The 18,614-nt window shown below is 42.6% G+C and overlaps 2 protein-coding genes across 11 annotated transcripts in view; both read left to right on the top strand.

The window, feature by feature from the left end:
• dvl1a (dishevelled segment polarity protein 1a) overlaps positions 1-8,701 on the top strand; it is a 35,922-nt gene extending 27,221 nt beyond the window's left edge. For 6 of the 9 annotated variants that reach the window (XM_010890734.4, XM_034295958.1, XM_034295957.1 and 3 more), the window contains 5 exons: positions 1,264-1,341; positions 1,473-1,607; positions 2,107-2,274; positions 2,359-2,577; positions 6,647-8,701. In XM_010890734.4, coding sequence (XP_010889036.3) covers positions 1,264-1,341; positions 1,473-1,607; positions 2,107-2,274; positions 2,359-2,577; positions 6,647-7,197 — 1,151 coding nt within the window. In that variant the 3' untranslated portion in view covers positions 7,198-8,701. Of the gene's footprint in view, positions 1-1,263; positions 1,342-1,472; positions 1,608-2,106; positions 2,275-2,358; positions 2,578-2,788; positions 3,524-5,496; positions 5,535-6,646 lie in introns of those variants that run through there. The other 3 variants (XR_004576611.1, XM_034295960.1, XM_034295959.1) reach the window with 3 other exon arrangements.
• A 5,294-nt stretch (positions 8,702-13,995) lies between these two features.
• On the top strand, positions 13,996-18,546 carry tnfrsf9a (tumor necrosis factor receptor superfamily, member 9a). 2 transcript variants are annotated; one of them, XM_020051447.2, is made up of 8 exons: positions 13,996-14,104; positions 14,713-14,911; positions 15,271-15,390; positions 15,505-15,645; positions 15,757-15,829; positions 15,913-16,034; positions 16,127-16,279; positions 16,398-18,546. In XM_020051447.2, exons 2-8 carry the CDS (start codon positions 14,764-14,766, stop codon positions 16,508-16,510), a joined length of 870 nt encoding a protein of 289 aa, XP_019907006.2. In that variant the 5' UTR covers positions 13,996-14,104; positions 14,713-14,763; the 3' UTR covers positions 16,511-18,546. The 2 variants fall into 2 exon arrangements, with proteins under 2 accessions (XP_019907006.2, XP_010889037.2); XM_010890735.4 differs by lacking the exon at positions 13,996-14,104 and having other exon boundaries at positions 14,276-14,911.
• Positions 18,547-18,614: the final 68 nt, after the last annotated feature.

The raw sequence follows: 18,614 nt of genomic DNA, 5'->3' as shown, positions 1-18,614 counted from the left end.
ACTATGAAGTCTAGACCATAATCCCGGAGGAATACGCCTCAGGTAATACGCCTCAGGTAATACGCCTCAGGTAATACGCCTCAGTTAATACGCCTCAGTTAATACGCCTCAGGTAATACGCCTCAGGTAATACGCCTCAGGTAATACGCCTCAGGTAATACGCCTCAGGTAATACGCCTCAGGTAATACGCCTCAGGTTGACAGTATTTAATATAAAAAGGCCTGTAAGCTAATTCAATTATTATCATGAGCGCTGTGAACTTCAGGCGACTTTCAGTGTGGAAATGATCATCGGTGTTAGACACGCCAGTTCCAGCATCGCTAAAATGGCAGTTCTCCTGGGTTTTTAGTACAACAGTGTTAAGGGTGGGTTAAGATCCTCAACAGTGTTAATTTTGTCCTTAGAATTAAACTGCTTCTTGATGAGAAAGGTCAAAGGAGAAATGGCAAGAGTCGTGCAAGCCAACAGGTGGTCCACATGTGTGCAAATAAAGGCACAGTTCAACAGCGGTGTGGATAAGGGCATTCTAAACAGACAACACAGAACCAATGAGGATTGGAAAACCGCACACTTGTTTCACTCCTGTGGGTTAAAAACATCTGCTCCAGTGGACATCTACAACAATCTACAACATTGGACTAATGAGGAGTGAAAAAACCTTGCCTGGGTAACAAATCTCAGTTCAGTTTCCTTACATAAGTGTCCTGCACAGTGCCCAGACCTCAAAACAAGAGAGATTAAACACACGGTCTAATGAAATTAGATTTCTGCTTTTATCAAATTGTCAGGTTTTTCTGTGCGTATCGGCTCTCCGTGTTTTGTTATTATTTGTACTTTCCTAACCCTGAAATAATTTACAGGATCAGAGTATTTTTTATTTGGTGCATGAAAAGATTTGTATTGGTGCACGAAAAGATTTGTATTTAGATAGTTGTCTTCTATTTATCGCTAATATTCAGAGCCCGTTCTCTCCATTTATTCTAGTAATTCATTCCACAACATTCAAATTGAAAGATGTCAGCAGAAAATCTGTTGGCCAGCATGTGTGAGACATTTCAGCTTCTTCATTAAATGTATTCAGAGAGCATAAGTTAACCACACCTGCAAAGCCTGTTCCAGACCTGCATAGGTCATGTATGAATACCAGCTACTGAGAAGTGCCTTGGAATTACATATGCAGGAAGGCATGCGTTTAAGTCTGAATGCAGCCCTTAAAGCAAACCTGATCTTTCATTAAGGTCTTCTGTGTTGTGTCTTTCCAGCTGAACCTGTGAGGCCCATTGACCCTGCGGCATGGATCTCCCACACAACCGCTCTGACCGGACCCTACCCTCATTATGGTACCATCACTCAAACCACTGAAATCACTAGATATGTGCATGGTCATGGACGTATGAGGACCGCAGAGTACATAAGTTGTCTCTCAATGTCTTTGAATGGGCTGTGTCTCAACCTCCACTCTCTCTTTTAGAATTTGATGACTTGCCACTATCTGCCAGTAAGACGGACATGGCAACCATCGTCAAGGTGATGCAGTTGCCTGACTCTGGTCTGGAGATCAGGGACAGGATGTGGTTGAAGATCACCATTGCAAATGCTGTCATTGGTGAGTGGCTGACTGAAGGAAGCTCACTACTAAAAACATATGGCACTTATATTGATCAAGGGCTAAATTCAGTCACATTTGCCTTAGCCAACGTTTGCATAAAGGTTATTTTGGCGGTGTTGGAAGGCATTAGACCTGTCAAATCCGGTAGGAGCTCCACACGGTAAAAACACTTAGCCTGTTTAGGGCGCTGCCTATGAATGCAAAGATCACAGCCTGATGACAGTCCTTATTATTCAAATTATTTTTAAGTGTAGGTAGGAGGGGTGTGGCTTCATGACAAACGCACCAGCTGCTGCTAACCGATTTGATGCAGTTCATTGTCAGGCAGCTACATTGGTGTTGGCTACAGCTGCTTCGATCCGATCTTGAATCCGGGCCCAAATAAAGGCTGCGGTGTCTCTGCAGTGCATTCTCTTGATATTGCTGATGTATCTACACTGCTTGATGTCAGACAAATGAGTGTTGTTCTTCTGCTCCAATGCGTTGTATCCATCAGGAGCTGATGTGGTGGACTGGCTGTACTCCAGAGTGGAGGGTTTCAAGGACAGGAGAAACGCCAGGAAGTACGCCAGCAGTCTGCTGAAACAAGGCTACCTGAGACACACGGTCAACAAGATCACCTTCTCAGAGCAGTGCTACTACACGTTTGGAGACCTCTGCCAAAGTACTTAGACTTAGACTGAGGACAAAGTACCGCGCCGAATGCTATTCATTGAGGGGTATAATATCCATTGTCTCTTCCTTCCAGACATGGCATCCCTCAATCTCAATGAGGGTTCCAGTGGTGGGGGCTCTGAGCAAGACACCCTGGCACCCCTCCCTCCCCCTGCCACCAACCCATGGCCCCTCGGGGGCCAGCCGTTCCCCTATCCCCCCTTCCCCTCGGCACCCCCAGGCTTCCCTCCCGGCTACTCCGATCCATGCCACAGTTTCCACAGTGGGAGTGCAGGCAGCCACAACAGTGAGGGTGAGTGGAGGAGTCACAGAACTGGGTCACAGTGTCACAGGGTCATGTGGATGAAGACATACACTTCCTGACAGCCAGGGCCAACCGTTGACCACGTTGTATCTCGATTCCATTAGGCATTTGCCTAATCAAGTTCTAGTGTTTGGGCTGCTAGGAAATGAAGTTGACATGTCCCAAGCGCACAGTTCTGAAATGATTTTATATCACCAAGGTGGATCATGATTCAACATGGTTCAGGCAGAGGACAGCTCATCAGTACTGGGTGTGTACACTAAGGACCTTATCCGCTCATGGCTGATTATTGCTTGCATGAAATTATCAAATTAGGTTCCACCCTCCCATCAACTCCGTAATGATCGTTTGTTTAATAGCAACATTAGACACGTTACGCTGCTGTTCCTGCTGCACGGTGTGTCTGGTGTCGGCCTGGCATTGCATTGTGGGAGACTGGCATCAGAGGTTGTGGATTTATAATTATGCTGTATGAAGGACTGCTCTGTTTTCTGTTTGACATCACAGTGCTCTTTAGTCAAATGTTCTGTTCAAATCCCTGTGACGTCGATCATTCCGGTGTTGTCACTGCATTACACCCCATCTCATTCGTTGGTCATTGTCCTGTAGTGTTCTGATTGGTGAAGAGGTGTGATTCCGTGAGGACAGGCGGATCAGTTACCAGTAACACAGTTGGAGGAATGAAGGTTGTCCTTATTTTTCTTCAAGATAATCTGTTTTATTAAGTTATTTTGTGGTGTGTCAGGATTGATATTGCTGTTTTTATTTGGTATTTCCAGGGGTTTTGTGTGTGTGAGTGTGTGTGCTAGAATGGCAGGACTTTTTTGTGGAGCATTTTCCCAGAGGGAATGAGCATGTCATTGCTCTAAGTGTTCGGTGAGAGAGCTGTACAATACACTGATAACTATAGAAACTTTAAGGAATTTTTAAGGGGTAAAAAAAAAAAAAGAAGATGTATCTGACAAGGATTCAAGGAACTCCTGTGTACAGGTTTTAACCGGAACATTTTGTGATGGGAGGGATTGAACCTTTTTTTGTAATATTTTGTCAGAAGATTGGAGGCTTGGCTTCTTGGAGGCATGGCTATGTTAAAGTTATTTTTGGACACTGAGAGGAATGGCATTCCTGTTCATCATGTTAATTATGTTCACTATAAATTTCAGTTTTTTCCTTGAATATTCATTCACGTTACATATCCTCATACAGTGGATATAAAAAGTCTACACACCCCTGTTAAAATGTCAGGTTCTTGTGATGTAAAAGAATGAGACAAAGATCAATCATGTCAGAACTTTTTCCATCTTTAATGTGACCTGTAACGTGAACAATTCTATTGAAAAACAAACTGAAGTCTTTGAGGGGGGAATATATATATATATATATATATACAAAAACACAATTACCTGGTTGCATAAGTGTGCACACCCTTAAACTAATACTTTGATGAAGCACCTTGTGATTTTATTACAGCACTCAGTCTTTTTGGGTAGGAGTCTATTAGCATGGCACATCTTGATGTGGCAATATTTGCCCACTCTTCTTTGCAAAAGCGCTCCAAATCTGTCAGATTGCAAGAACATCTCCTGAGCCATGGTTTTGTGGATTTGAATGTGTGCTTTGGGTCGTTGTCATGCCGAAAGGTGAACTTTATCTTCAGCTTTCTAACGGACGCCTGAAGGTTCTGTTCATAATTGCCTCCACCCTGACTAAAGCCCCGGTTCCAAGTGAAGAAAAACAGCCCCAAAGCATGATGCTGCCACCACCATGCTTCTCTGTGGGTATGGTGTTCTTTGAATGATTGTTTTTGCGACAAACATACCTTTTGGAATTATAGCCAAAAAGTTCAACCTTGGTTTCATCAGACCATAACCCATTTTCCCATGTGCTTTTGGGGGACTTGATGTTTGTTTTTGAGTACTTAGACCAAGGACTGAATACATTCAGCCAGGCTTGGATGCTTTTCTTTGTAAGAAAAGGCTTCCGTCTTGCCACCCTACCCCATAACCCATTCATATGAAGAATACAGGAGATTGTTGTCACATGTAGCACACAGCCAGTACTTGCCAGAAATTCCTGCAGTTCTTTTAATGTTGCTGTAGGCCTCTTGGAAGCCTCCCTTACCAGTTTTCTTATCGTCTTTTCATCAATTTTGGAGGGACGTCCAGTTCTTGGCAATGTCTCTGTTGTGCCATATTTTCTCCACTTGATGATGACTGTCTTCACTGTGTTCCATGGTATATCTAATGCTTTGAGGGCTAAGAGGGTGTTTTTATTTTTTATTTTTCCCCCTCAAAGATTTCAGTTTGTTTTTCAGTTGAATTTTTCACATTATAGGTCACGTTAAAAGTGGAAAAAGTTCTGACATGATTTATCTTTGTCTCATTCTTTTACATCACAAAAACCTGGCATTTTAACAAGTGTGTGTAGACTTTTTATATCCACTGTATATCCTGAATAATATTAACATTTCTGATTGTCTGTGGTCATAAAGGGACAACCCCTAGTTCTGGAGGGTAAAGTTAGTTGGCAGTTGGACCTGAACAGGGTTGCAAATGAATTAAATTGGATTAGGCTGGTTTAGGACAGGGTTATATAGGGCTGTGCTAGACTGGGTTAGGCTGGGACAGGACAGGGTTATATGGGGATTCACTAGACTGGGTTAGGATGGGACAAGACAGGGTTATATGGGGATTCACTAGACTGGGTTAGGCTGGGCTAGGACAGGGTTATAAAGGGCAGTGCTAGACTGGGTTAGGCTAGGTTAGGACAGGGTTATATGGGCCTGTGCTTGGCTGGGTTAGGCTGGGTTAGGACAGGGTTATATGGGCCTGTGCTTGGCTGGGTTAGGCTGGGCTGGGAGGTGTGTGTAACTCTGTTGTTCCCTCTGTTTCTGCTGGGCAACGGTAGACTGATGGACCAGGTAGTCCCAGGACTCTGGGGAACCGGTAAGCTAACAGCTAACCCACTCTGTTCTACATCCACCCGCTTCTCCTTCTCCGGATCTCTCTCTCTTAATCCACTGCTATACATTATCTTGCCCTTTGAACTCTTCTCTCTGCAGCTCTAGTTCCTTCTGTCTGTTTTTCTATATGGTATCTTCTTCTTTTCATTACATCGCTCTAAGGTTGGTGGTTTTCTGGTCCTCTCCCCATCCCTCTGTCTGTGTGTGTTTTGGTGTCCATACCGTTTCTGCTTCTGCAGCCGTGTCTGTGTGACTCTCCTCTTCTGACTGTCCATTGTTCCTCTCTGCACCTCTGGGCATGTAGTTCTGCTGTAACCTCAGAGAGGTGCATGATTCAGGATGGCCCCGATCAGCACGGCCATTCTGATAGAGGACCGTCATGCACCACTTTACCCAGTACTGTTGGGCTCATTGCTTTTTGAAAGGCGGTGACATGTTTGATATTGATGATAAAATGATACACCTGAATCAAAACCAACGCTGCGATCTGTCTCTGTATACGAGAATGCTGAATGGATCTCTTTTTCTACTGGAAAAAAAAGAACACAGAAAAGCACAATTAGTGGTCGGCATACCAATGCTGAATGTTCCATTTTGAATGAATACATTTGTATGAATAGACCGCAGAGGGGAGCCCAGAGTCAGCTTTGGCTGGTGACAGATTGACCTGGGTGGAGTCATGTGTTTGCCTTTAATTGTTGGCTGCTCTGTAATGTGGATGAGAATGAGAATGTATAAACTCTATGATTATCACAGTAATTGCAGCCAATTCAGACAACTGTTGAAAATGTTTAATAAGTAGCTGGTGAGTTGGAGCTACTGGTGTGTGTCTTTATATGCATCTGGTGTGTGTGGTGTGTGTGTGTGTGTGTGTCTCTGTTGAATGTCAGGTGTGTATGTGGTTTGTCTGGTGTGTGTGTGGTGTGGTGTGGTGTGTTGAGTGTTTGTTGTGTGTGTGGTGTGTGCCTGGTGTTTGTGTCTGGTATGTGTTTTGTGTCTGGTGTGTATGTAGCGTGTGTCTGAGGTGTGTCTTGTGTGGTTAAACAAGTTGTGTGACTGGCCCTCTGACCTGTGTGTCCCTCTCTCGTCTCCTAGGGAGCAGAAGCAGTGGTTCCAACCCCAGTGCTGGGACAGGGAAGGGCCCTGGCCGACGCTCCTCCCCTCAGGAGAAAGTTCACAGGTCAACGTGCAGTGAATCTGAGCCACCAGGCATCCGAGGGGTCAGGCGCCCCGGCGACAGGTCCGCCAGCCAGCTGAGTCATCACAGCAGCCACGCCCACTCCAGCCACAGCCACGCCCGTTCGGTTTACAGCCACGCCCAGTCTCACAGGAGTCACTGTCACTCGCAGAACAGCCATGCCCACAGCCACGCCTCGTTTACCTACAAACACGCCCCGTTCACCCAGCCTGGGCCTGGCTCGTGTGGCCTCAGTGAGCGAAGCCACGCCTCCTCTTACGGCCCACCAGGACTCCCCCCCCCTTACTGCCTGGCCCGGCTGGCCCCAAAAGCCTCCATCAGCAGCACCCCTCCCGGGGCCCCTCCGGTCAGAGAGCTAGGAGCCGTCCCCCCTGAGCTCACGGCCAGCCGCCAGTCCTTCCAACACGCTATGGGCAATCCCTGTGAGTTCTTTGTTGACATCATGTGACAGACAGGACAGTGCCTTCTAAAAACTTGCCGAGCACAAACAGCTACCCCCGTCCAATGGCCTGACGTCCCTCCCCCTGTCTGTCCCTCTTCTCTCCCCTGTTGGCCACTGACTATCCCGAGTTAAGAATGTAGACACTGGTCCTCTCCCCTCCCTCTGCTGTCACAACGGCCCTCTGATTTCCAAGCAGGGGAGGGCAGGAGACCAGAGCACAACAGAAGACAGTCCTGGTTTCACACAAACTGACCAGAGCCCCCCTGCCAGCTCCTTTGTATTGACGTGATTTGTACAGTTTGTGAAATGGATGTGAGTGCTGTTCATTGTGGTATTCCACACAGACCAACAGTCCAGTCCTGAGAGTGTGTAGTTACTCATTATGGAGGACAACTACCTTCTGTTTAAAAAAGCAAACTTTCACAGCCAACTGACTGGGTCTGGATCTCAATCCCCCAGACCCATCCAGACCCAGAGTTCTTAATGAGGGAGGCCCAAATAGAAACTCTGGACTCTGGGCAAACCTCCTGACTTGTCACCCTTTACACAAATTTCTGCTGTTTGGCCAATCATAAGGAAATGCCTCTAACTGACTGACATGCTTTCTGATCCGGTATGCAGGGGAACAGTGTCCTATCTAACTAGTCAAAGGTAGCCTCTGTCAAAATGATTAGTTCAGCTTCATAACGGAGGCACTGTAACCAGTTGTTAGTTTAACTATAGGCTGTTTACCTGCATGATTGTCTCAGCTGCTTAAAAAGGAGAAAACGTCTTCAAACGTCACCTATTTTATTTGGGTTTGTTTTGTATTTGAAATGGGGAGTTGTGCCTCTCACCAACAGTCTGAAGGAAGAATCCGTACACTGGAGAACTGCTGTGATGTTGTTTCTGTGGTCATGATGTTGCATTGACGGTCCGTGTCACACCTCGCTCTCTCTCTGAGGGACACAGAGACAATCAGACCCTGTCTGTGGCCCTGTAGCCCTCTTAGCTGTGTTCGTCCAGTGGGCCGCTATTGACCCCCACAACACAGTCATGTCGTAAAACCCATTTTAAAACGGCGAACAGGGTTGCAAAGAGTGGCCGTCCTCTGCAGGTGTCATTCATTAAAGACAACCGGGTTGCATTCAGTGGGTGGATGTCCCCCTGCAGTCGTCCGTGTTGAGGGAACAGAGATGACGAACGCTTCACACGGTGAGGTGTCATTCTCTACAGTAAATTTTACACAGGATAATGTCTGATGAAATTTCATCCCTTGATTCTGAAATCCTTTTATAATCCGTGAAGCTGTGTTTAAGTCAACAACACAGAAATGGTGCCAAATACCTTTCTGTCGCAGCCTACTCCTAAATATTTGAGCACTTTTTAATTATCTCTCTCTTGCTCTCTGTCTCTTTTTCTCTCCATGTCCTCTCTCTTCTTTAGTATGAAACACTGTTGCCGATCAAAGCTTTGTCCTTTGTTTTGTTTCTTTTACAAAAAGAGGAATAAATTGTACATATAAATGTATTATATGTAAGAATAAAAATATATATGTACAAAGATTATATCTCAATTTTTTTCTCTCAATCATTTACATTTATTTATACCTTTTATACCTCAGCATTTACAAAACACCCAGCCTGAAACCCCAAGGAGCAAGCAACAACAGTGTTCTTGCACAGTGGTTGGGAAAAAATCTCTAAGAGGGACAAAACTTGTGAAGAAACCTAGAGAGGAACCAGACAAGAGTACAAATTGTAGTAATTAATAAATGCATGTGGGCTGTGTCCATAAAACCTATTCCAAGTCAGCATGACCAGATTGACAAGGACAGGGACAAAAAACAACATGGTGAACAGTGCATTCAATGTTTTCCTTTTGGTTTCAGGATTTAGTTTTTATAGAAACTAGAAAAAAGATTGGTTTAACAAGTGTTGCTCATATGAAAGATCACACAGTATAATGTTATTAAATGATTATTTTATGATTGAAGGGAGGTCAGTAATCAGGAAAGTTCCAGTTATCTTTCAGACTTTGAGATGCTTTATTGGAAAAGATGAGTCGAGATCAAAGACGCCAAACCAAGAAGAAAGACTTCGGAGAGAAAAATCTAGCATGTTTCCATAGTTTTCTCAAAAGATTCCTTGTGAATCTCTTAACCTCCTTGTGCTCGGCATCATAATTGGCTACAAGAAATAATTTCTGCATATTAAAAAATCTCAAGTGTATTATTTTAATAGAACGCCAGACAACGTAGCCACTTACGTCCATGCTGTTGACACGCTGCTGTGTGGTAGGAGCCCATTCACTCCTCCCTCATTCCCGGCCCAATAAGAACCACTGATTCATTATCAGATCCAAATTTACAATGACAGTCTACTGTTGGTTCCAATTTAAAAACAGTAAACACAAACATTTAAATGCTCACATAGAACCTTCTCGAAAGTGAAGACGCCAGGCACACACGTAAAGTACACTCATTCATTACGATAAAAACGTCTTATCCCTGGGAGCCAGCTGTCTCCCTACCTCAGCTAACATCCCTGGGTTACTGTATGGCACAGACTCCCTGTCATGTTGTCTTTCTCTTAAACCCCAACGCCTCCTAAACTCCACATGCCCAGCCCATACCAGTCCAGGAACAAATCTAGTTGGGTTCCATGATTGTGTTCCATGAAAGTTTCCTTTACTGTGTAGTACAGTACTCTACAGTATGCTACAAAAGGATGAAATAAACATCAAAGATTAACAAATGAACTAGGGTTAGTTCAGTTTGGTTTAGTATTTAATACACTATTCTACAATTCTTAAATTGTAGTTTTCTATAGTAAACTTGCATGTAGATGGCAGCCAATAGATATACACTGACAAGCCAAAACATTATGACCACCTGCCTAATATGCTGCTGGTTCTTCGCGTGCTGCCAAAATAGTGCCGACCCAGCAAGGAATGGACTCTACAAGATCTTTGGTGTCCTGTGGTATCTGGCACCAAGACATTAGCAGCAGAACCTTCAAGTCCTGTGAGTTGCGAGGTGGAGCCGCCATGGATTGGACATGCTGGTCCAGCACATCCCACAGATGCTCAATCGGATTGAGTTCTGGGGAATTCGCAGGCCAGGGCAACACCTTGAACACTTCCCTCATGTTCCTCAAATAATTTTCGAACCACGTGTGTAGTATGGCATAGCACATGAACCCTGCTGAAAGAGGCCACTGCCTTCATGGAATACTATGGCCCTGAAGGGGTGTTCCTGGTCTGCAACAATGCTTAGGTAGGTGGCACGTGTCAATTTGACATCCACATGAATGCCCAGTCCCAGGGACACTCTTACCATTCTGCGGCAACGCAGCCCCACACGTTAACTATGAGAACTGATTATTCGCTTACTATCAAATCTATCCAGGCCTTGGAATGCGCCCTTATTAGAAGATGATCAACATATTTCGCTTCACCTGGGAGTGGTCATAATGCATTGGCTCATTAGTGTATTTAATGCATTTACTGTGTTTAACCAGCAGTGGGAGACATTCTGCCATGTGAGGAACTTCTTATATTGTATTTGTACCCATACAAGTTATTTAATATATAATTTTCTCACTCCAACCTATCCCAAATTCTAGTAATCGTTTTAGACAGATATTAACTAACAGTTTGGACTTGGGCATTGTTTAAAACCCTACAACTACTTCCATGTCAACCAGCACTGAAGCGGCGTTCGAGAAGTGTGTGTGGCGATGGAGTAAATATTAACACTACATAAACATTCTTTGAATTAATCTTGGCCAAAGAAACTGCATACATTGGCTGGGATTCTATCAGATCCACTTCAGAAATATTTATGCCGTGTATTTATTTAAACTCTTAATTTATTTTATACCATACCCAAGTCCAGTTCATATGACATAATAAAAATATATATATTGCAATGATGGTTAGATTGAAATTGCGCTCATTTCGTTTTCAGTCCAAAATGAAACCTGTTCAAAAGGAGTAGGTTTTGTAGTGTGTGGCACATTTGAGATTTACAATGAAAAGCATTCAAACTGTGGCTCCCAAGTGTCAAGGCAGTACATCGATTTACCCGCCTCTGAGTGGAACTTACTGTAAATAATATGTGCTGTACTTTCCCTGTGGGCAGGCAGACTGAGGGAGGCTTACCCGGCCTGTCCGATGCAGACCCTGTTGTGACGCCATGAGACCCCGCTTTAGGGCTAACCGTTGTTCAAAATCATATGAGTGGGAGGATGTGGTATTCATACAGGAAGTGATTAATCGCAGCTCACGAGGAGGTGGAGCTTTATGCTAGAAGAGAAAACAGACTCTACTACTGTGGTTGTGTCATACAGATCATGGAATGTCTTGAGTGAGATGTGAAGTGACGTACTTTCAGTACAGCCCTAGTTAATGCAAATATTTAAGCCCACTATATAAAAAAAGTAATGTTTCTGTGAATAACTATTCACATCCACCTCATCCCTCACAGTGATGAGCTGACGGTGATGTCTTATTTTCACCACCCGTGTTTTTGTTTTCGGTTACTGACAGGACCTGCAGGTGGGGTGTACAGTGCAGCATTCTGTCTGTCTAGCCACGGGTTCAGTAGGAGAAGTGGGTGCATGCTATAGATGTAGGGTGTGAAGGCAGGTGAGGTGTCAACATTATGACATTTCATTATGACCTCACATCCATGACCCTGTCTGTAGGACGAGGTGGGTGTTGTGAAATGTAGAAAGGAGATCAAGGACCAAGCCTTAGAAGAAAAAAAGATGCAAATAGTTTAACTCAACAGTTTAAATAGGTTACCCAATTTGAAATATTCCGTAGTGGAGATTACACAACTTTTAGAGTAGATGGGGATCCTGCAACATCATTCATTTTTAGATGATTTTTTTCTACCTTAGGAATACCCAATGAATTCATCTCACAAAAAGGAGTTTTGACCCTTGATTCATGTCCACATCTGAGTCCATCCTAACCCTAGCCTCAACCACAGCCTCATGTCAAGGGTTCAAATCCAGGAGACCTGCTTAGTACTTGTTATTTTTCCTCACAGACAGACTGATCTCAGATATTGAATAATAACTTCCATCTACCAGGAGGGCAACCCCCCTCACAGTAATGCTGATTTTGCCTTTCAGAATTAGAAGGTTCTGGGCAGAACATTGTACAATATAAACCATGTATGGCTGGTTTGAATGAATCCAAGCCTAAATAGCCCAGGGTTATCATAATTAGAAACTCATGGGAAAGAAATTGAATACCAAATACCCCAAACAAAATGTACAATAAAAGCTCACCCTAATATTAAACTTAGCCCCTTCCCAAACCTCAACTTGTCTTAATGTCAATGGAACATCATCAGTGTAGACCAGACCAAAGTGAACTGAACTAAACCCTAGCAGTTCCATAAAGCTGAGTCACTCTTGTCCATAGAATTGCCCTTCAATGACACATCTGTCAACCTCCATATATTTATATTATCATTTTTTTTTAAAGAGGACTTCATCTTTTAGCTTGGACTTTTTTGTAGTGAAATTGCCTGTAATGTGATGACCTTATGTGTTAAATGATGGTAGTCACTGGTACTTCCAAGAACAAATGCTTTTTGTTTCACATCACTGGCATACCCTCTTCTCCCTTGTGGTTATTTAGCAATATCCTCTATCATATTATCCTCTACTATAATAATGACACTGTCATGGGTGTCTCAAAAAAAAAACAGACAATACAGGGGCTTGGCCAGGAAAGTTAAAATTAGGGGACAGCAACTTTACACTGCTATACAAGCTGTGCACTCACTACTTTACATTCTAGCATGTGTCATTTCTTCAGTGTTGTCACATGAAATGATCTAATCAAATATTTACAAAAATGTGAGGGTTGTACTCACTTATATATATACTGTATTTGGAGCTATTTTGAATAAGTACCTTGCTCAAGGCCATATACAGATGGATGACAAATTAAAAGAAAAACCAAAATCACGTGTCTCAGTAAAATGTTTGGCCATCATGAGGGGGCCAGAACAGCTTCAAGGCATCTTGGCTTAGATTCTCTGGACATCTACGGGAGGGAGGGAGGGAGGGAGGGAACACCATTCCTCCAAAAGATAATCCCTCATTGGGTGTTTTGATGATGGTGGATTTTGATGTTTTGATGATGGTGGACAAGTCATTCCAAAATATCCCATAGGTGTTCAGTTGGGTTGAGATATGGTGACTGTAAAGACCATAGCATATGATTCACAAATGTTCCATACTCATCAAACCATTCAGTGACCCCTCATGCCCTACGGATGGGGCCATTGTCATCCTGGAAGAGTCCCAATGAACACTCTTTCAAAGATCCTGTCCTAATGTTAAAACATTTTTTTAATGTTGTTCTCTGTTATTTGGTCAAGTCATCACTGAAATTGGTTCTCAATAGACATACTTCTTTAGTTTACATAATGGCTAAATAAATAAATAAAAATCAGCAGTTTACCTTATCTATTTCTGTCTAAACTAACCTTTTCTGAACCAGACACACATCCTTGTGAGACTGAGTCAACATCCCCTGAGTGACACGAGCTCAGACAAATGTCATGCTGACAAGTCTCGTTGACCTTAGATGCCCCAAACCACATAAGCATGACTTCATTTTAATCTGAAGAGGGATGAATACTTTTTTACAGGCACACATTCGTTTGACCTGCTTTCAGCAAATAATCCTACGGGATTACAGTTTTTCTTGATTACTAAACTGTGATTTTAGATTAAATTCAAGCCACAATGATTGTTATCATGGCTTACCCATGAATGAGCCTGGCATCAGGTCCCGCCCAAATTCACCGCATCAATAGTAGCTAAGAATTCAATAATGACTGTAGGGAAGTTACAATGCTGTATCACACTTTAGAGAGTGCACACTGTACAGAGTACGACAAAAGGTAAAATACAGCTTTTTGTTACTGAATATTAATTCTTTTTAGTGATATTTGGCATTGGTAAAATCATTTTTGTTGAAATCCACCGCAGTTGGAATGAACGACACTGTTGAACGAGTCATTATTCTCGAGTTAGTAAAAAGAGGTGCGAAAACTAATCAAATTGCCAGATTTTTTAATGTTATCGGCGGACTGCTTTGTAGAACCAAAACATATACTTTCACATGAACCTTAGAACGAATCGTTTGAGTGTTCAGCTGCTGTTCACCAACGATATTCTACTTAATCATCTATGTAGAAATAAACTGTGACAGAAGGTGAGGTTGTTAGTTTCTTTGGACGTTTTCAACAAAAACTGTGATTAAAAACATTATATATTATTTAAAACCATGCCTTGTTGGGGGGTTTTTTACGTTCAGGGGGCAGGTTCGAATTTGTCTGACGTCATCGTGGCTACTGTAGGCGAGCCTTTAAACTAATTGAATCGCCGAACTCTTCTACTACTACTAATACTCAGGCCGGTCTGGAAACAAGTGCTTTCAAGTGTTCGAATACTATTGTCAAAACGATTTAGATTTTTCATCTTAACTCCTGTCGTCTGGAACCCGTAGCCCTGCTTTGTTCCTGAATTGTCTGTCTGGTTGGAGATACGCCTGTGAGAGATGCCTGTAGAGCTGGTCTTCAGTATACTTTTGATCTGTCTGTTCACTCTGGGGTCCGTGAGTCACAGTGTTTCTGGTGAGATGGAGACAGGCTGTATGGATTGGCGTACCCATGACACTGTCGTCTGCTGTAACAAGTGCTTTCCAGGTAGGTTTTTAGAACAAATGTAATGTAATTCATATTATTTAATAATGAATCCCGTCAGTAACCAAGAATTTGGGTTGTAATTATGGCTTTTGTTGTCGGTGATTCTAAAGCAGACGTTTCTTCTGGCTTTGTTATTTTTCGTTATTTATTTCTTAGTGAAGTGTAATGTTTCCCAGATTGTGAATTAAATGGCATTTCCTTTTCAGTGGTTTCACTCTGTGACCCAGGTCAGTTTCAGTGGCTTCTGATAATACCACATTGGAGGATGGGCGGATAACAATCAAGTGGAGATCAGATGAATTATAAAAATGTTCACCCTATATTAATGTATTAATGTCTTTCTGTTGGTCTATATGTAGGAAACCGTCTTGTGAATACCTGTGGTCCTGACCCTAAAACGCTGTGTGTTCCCTGTAAAGATGGGACCTACACAACAAACCCTAAAGCTGATGCCTGTCTCTGGTGTACTCAGTGTGTAGGTATGTCACGAGGGTAGCTGCACTTCTAACATTGCATGCTGAAATGTTCATTGTTAGATGTTTTAAATCATAATTCATTTTACTCCTCTTTATCATTCGTGTCTGTGCACATAGGTGGCGCCCAGGTCCTTAAGAAGGCTTGTACACAAACCAAGGACACAGAGTGTGACTGTAAGAAAGGATTCCGCTGTGGTGATGTTGAATGCTCCTTCTGTGTTGAGGAGTGTGGCAAGGGCCAGGAGCCCAATCAAGCCCGTAAGACACATTTCTACCTGCAGACAATGAAGTAACGCTGACATTACACACTAGGTGATGATACATGAAAGCTGTTCACCAAGCCTCACCCACGTACGTTTATCTCCACAGGGTCCTGCAGTAATTGTACACATGGGAACTTCAATGACCAAATCCATGCAAAGTGCAGACCTTGGACCAAAAAGTAAGTTTTGATCTACCCGCTAATTCACTAATATATGAATAATTAAAGGGAATCCTCAATATGTATCTCTACCTCTGGACTAGGTGTCCCAATCTTGGTGAAGAAATTGTGTTTTCTGGAAATTCAGTGAGTGACATCCAGTGCCACCCTGCCATTCCTAAACCTGAGGTGATCACATTACCTACAAAAGGGTCAGACTCTAAGGGTAAGAACTGTTAATCTGTCCTGTGACAAAACTGATACTCAAATATTACCACGTTTGAAAAAGAATGATGACAAAGCCTCTCTTTCTCTCAGATGACCGCGTGGTGGTTTTGGCTTTGACAACATTTTGTGTCTTATTCATCATCCTTGTCATATGTTTCCTGCTCATCATCAAACATAATTTGACAACTTCTAAACGGCCAGCTGTCATTGAGAAAACCCTTGTTGAACCAACGCCTCCTACAGGTAGTTCAGTCTTATTTTGTCAGCTTTCAAACTGGAGTCCTAAAATGTAAAACAAACACATCTGAGATGGCCACAATTCAACTGCCAACCCCTTCAACCCCCCTTCATTCTGTCTCAGATGATCCCAGGACCCTTATAGATGTCAGTTTCCACCAACCACAACAGGAGCAGGGTAGCAGCTCTGAAAGCCTACACTCCCAGGACTCTGAGACCAAACTACTGAGCGTGTGATCAACAGTGGGCCGTGTCTACAGATCACTACCTCACAGTAGCACTCTGACATCCGTATTCAAGGCCTCGTTCCTGTACAGTTGGACTTGGCCTGACTGATAATGCTGGTCAGTGGCACTAAAACAGTGAGTGACTCAAGAATCTTTCAGCATTTGTGACTCTTCAATACCTCAGCAATTTTCTTATCTTACAGACATATTTAAGTGTGAATGTTGAGTTTCATATAAAACCTGACTTTTTGTTAGTAAGCACATTCATTACAAATGCCAGTAGTAAACCAGCTGAGAAATGTCAGTACTGACAGAGAAGCTTTTAGGAGGAACATTGATGTTTTCAAGAACAGCTACTGTAGCTAGACCAGTACTAGTATTTACATACTTTTGCATGTCTGGGTTTTATAAGCTCAGTTTTCCTGTTAATATCTGTCTAAATGTAAATGACCTAAATGTGATAAAAATACAAGACTTGACATTAGTACGTGCTGAAGTATGAATGGGCCAGTGGATGTATGAACAGCTGAGAAACCACAGACTGTTAGGTTTGTGGCAGCCCCCAGCCCTCCCACTGGCTCATTATATTTGCGTATTTCCTGTAAGACTAAACCCCAGCTGCCTACAGCTACTGAGCTAAAGTGAAAACCCCTATTTAACATAATGTAACCTGAAGTATGAACACATTTAGAAACACAAAGTAGTCTTAGCACTTTCTTTAAAATTACATGAATTCCAATGATACAGTACTGAAGTAGTTTTTCTGTGTGAGTGTCAGGAAGGCAGCTTGTTTTCAACTTCCAGAAAATGAAGAGTCTGGAATTTCCGTTTTACTGAAGGACAGGGAATACTCTAGCATAGGATATTCCTTTTAACTTAAGTTTGCTTAAGGTCATGGGAGAATTTAAATAACTAATACCAATGTCAATTGCGCTGAACTTACAATGTAGAAAATCCACATTGAAAAAAATGTGGCCTTACTTAAGCCAGCATGCCATGACATTAGGTTACAGGTTCACTTGATTTGCAATCATACTATAAAACATTTTTATCGTCTAGCTTCATCACAAGTACTTCCAGTATGTTTGAAAGAGTTGAAGAATAAGGCACGGGTCCTCTGATGCACATGTTGGCAAGCTGTTCAGCTTCTTATTATACCATTTCACCAAGTATTCAACTAGAACATTAGCCAAGAGGAGAGCGCATTCTCCTGCCAACTACCACGATTGAGCTAACAGGTGCCTGTCCTGCCACATAGAACCTCTAGTGCGCAACGAGTTGACACAAACCCGGGTAGGGCTAGTCTGATGCCCCCCTGTGGACTGTCGGACTATGATTAATATATACACCTGGGTCGCAATAGTGCATCTCTACTGTAAGGTGATTTTAACACGGCACCATTCAGGAGCCGTAAATCCAGAACAAGTAGTGTTATTTGTAAATTAAGGGTTTCAAAATATTAGGTGTGTTTTCTCATGAGTTAATGACTGTGATTAAATGTTTCACATCTGCTTGAGATGTAAAGCTGTATATTAAATGTAATTTTATAGTCCTGTCACTTGGAAAATGTTACAGGTTCTTGACTGAAGTCTGTGGGTCTGGAAAACAAACTCCCTGCAGGAGCACCTGTACCCCTGTACAAACATCCACCAGATCTCTAATGTAACAGTAACTACTCATGAGTACAATAAGGAATAATCACATTGGAATTTGGTTCACACACCAGTGTATCTGTATATCTCTAGTGTGACATGCGTAGCCCATTGAAATGGAACTTCACAGTTATACTAAAGGCCTATATGGTGGAAAATATCAAGCCACATACATGGGGCGCAACTACATACAGTAGTGAGTGTGAATTAGTCACCGCCGCCACAGAATACTGTCTGATCGACCTTGATGACAAGGCTTTTGGAATCAGTCACATAACAGATGACAAACGCTTGTGAAGATAGTAGATTAAGGCATACTGTTTTTGTGTTTTGTATTACATGTCTTTTCAAAGAGTTTGCTGATAAGTAATATTTCTAAAACATTTCCATTAAAGAAAATTTAAGTCAATTAAACAGGGTTGTCTTTTGTTTTAACAATGCTAAAAACGACTGGCATGATTT

Source organism: Esox lucius, chromosome 12, assembly GCF_011004845.1.
Source record: "Esox lucius isolate fEsoLuc1 chromosome 12, fEsoLuc1.pri, whole genome shotgun sequence".
Classification (NCBI taxonomy): domain Eukaryota; kingdom Metazoa; phylum Chordata; class Actinopteri; order Esociformes; family Esocidae; genus Esox; species Esox lucius.
This window is presented reverse-complemented; position numbering and strand designations above follow the sequence as displayed.

Bases quoted from the DNA above. Each gene is read 5' to 3' on its own strand.
- tnfrsf9a (XM_020051447.2), top strand. From the start codon at position 14,764: ATGCCTGTAGAGCTGGTCTTCAGTATACTTTTGATCTGTCTGTTCACT. The intron at 15,646-15,756 runs GTAAGACACATT...TTATCTCCACAG, and splicing joins CCAGGAGCCCAATCAAGCCC to GGTCCTGCAGTAATTGTACA. The intron at 16,280-16,397 runs GTAGTTCAGTCT...ATTCTGTCTCAG, and splicing joins TGAACCAACGCCTCCTACAG to ATGATCCCAGGACCCTTATA.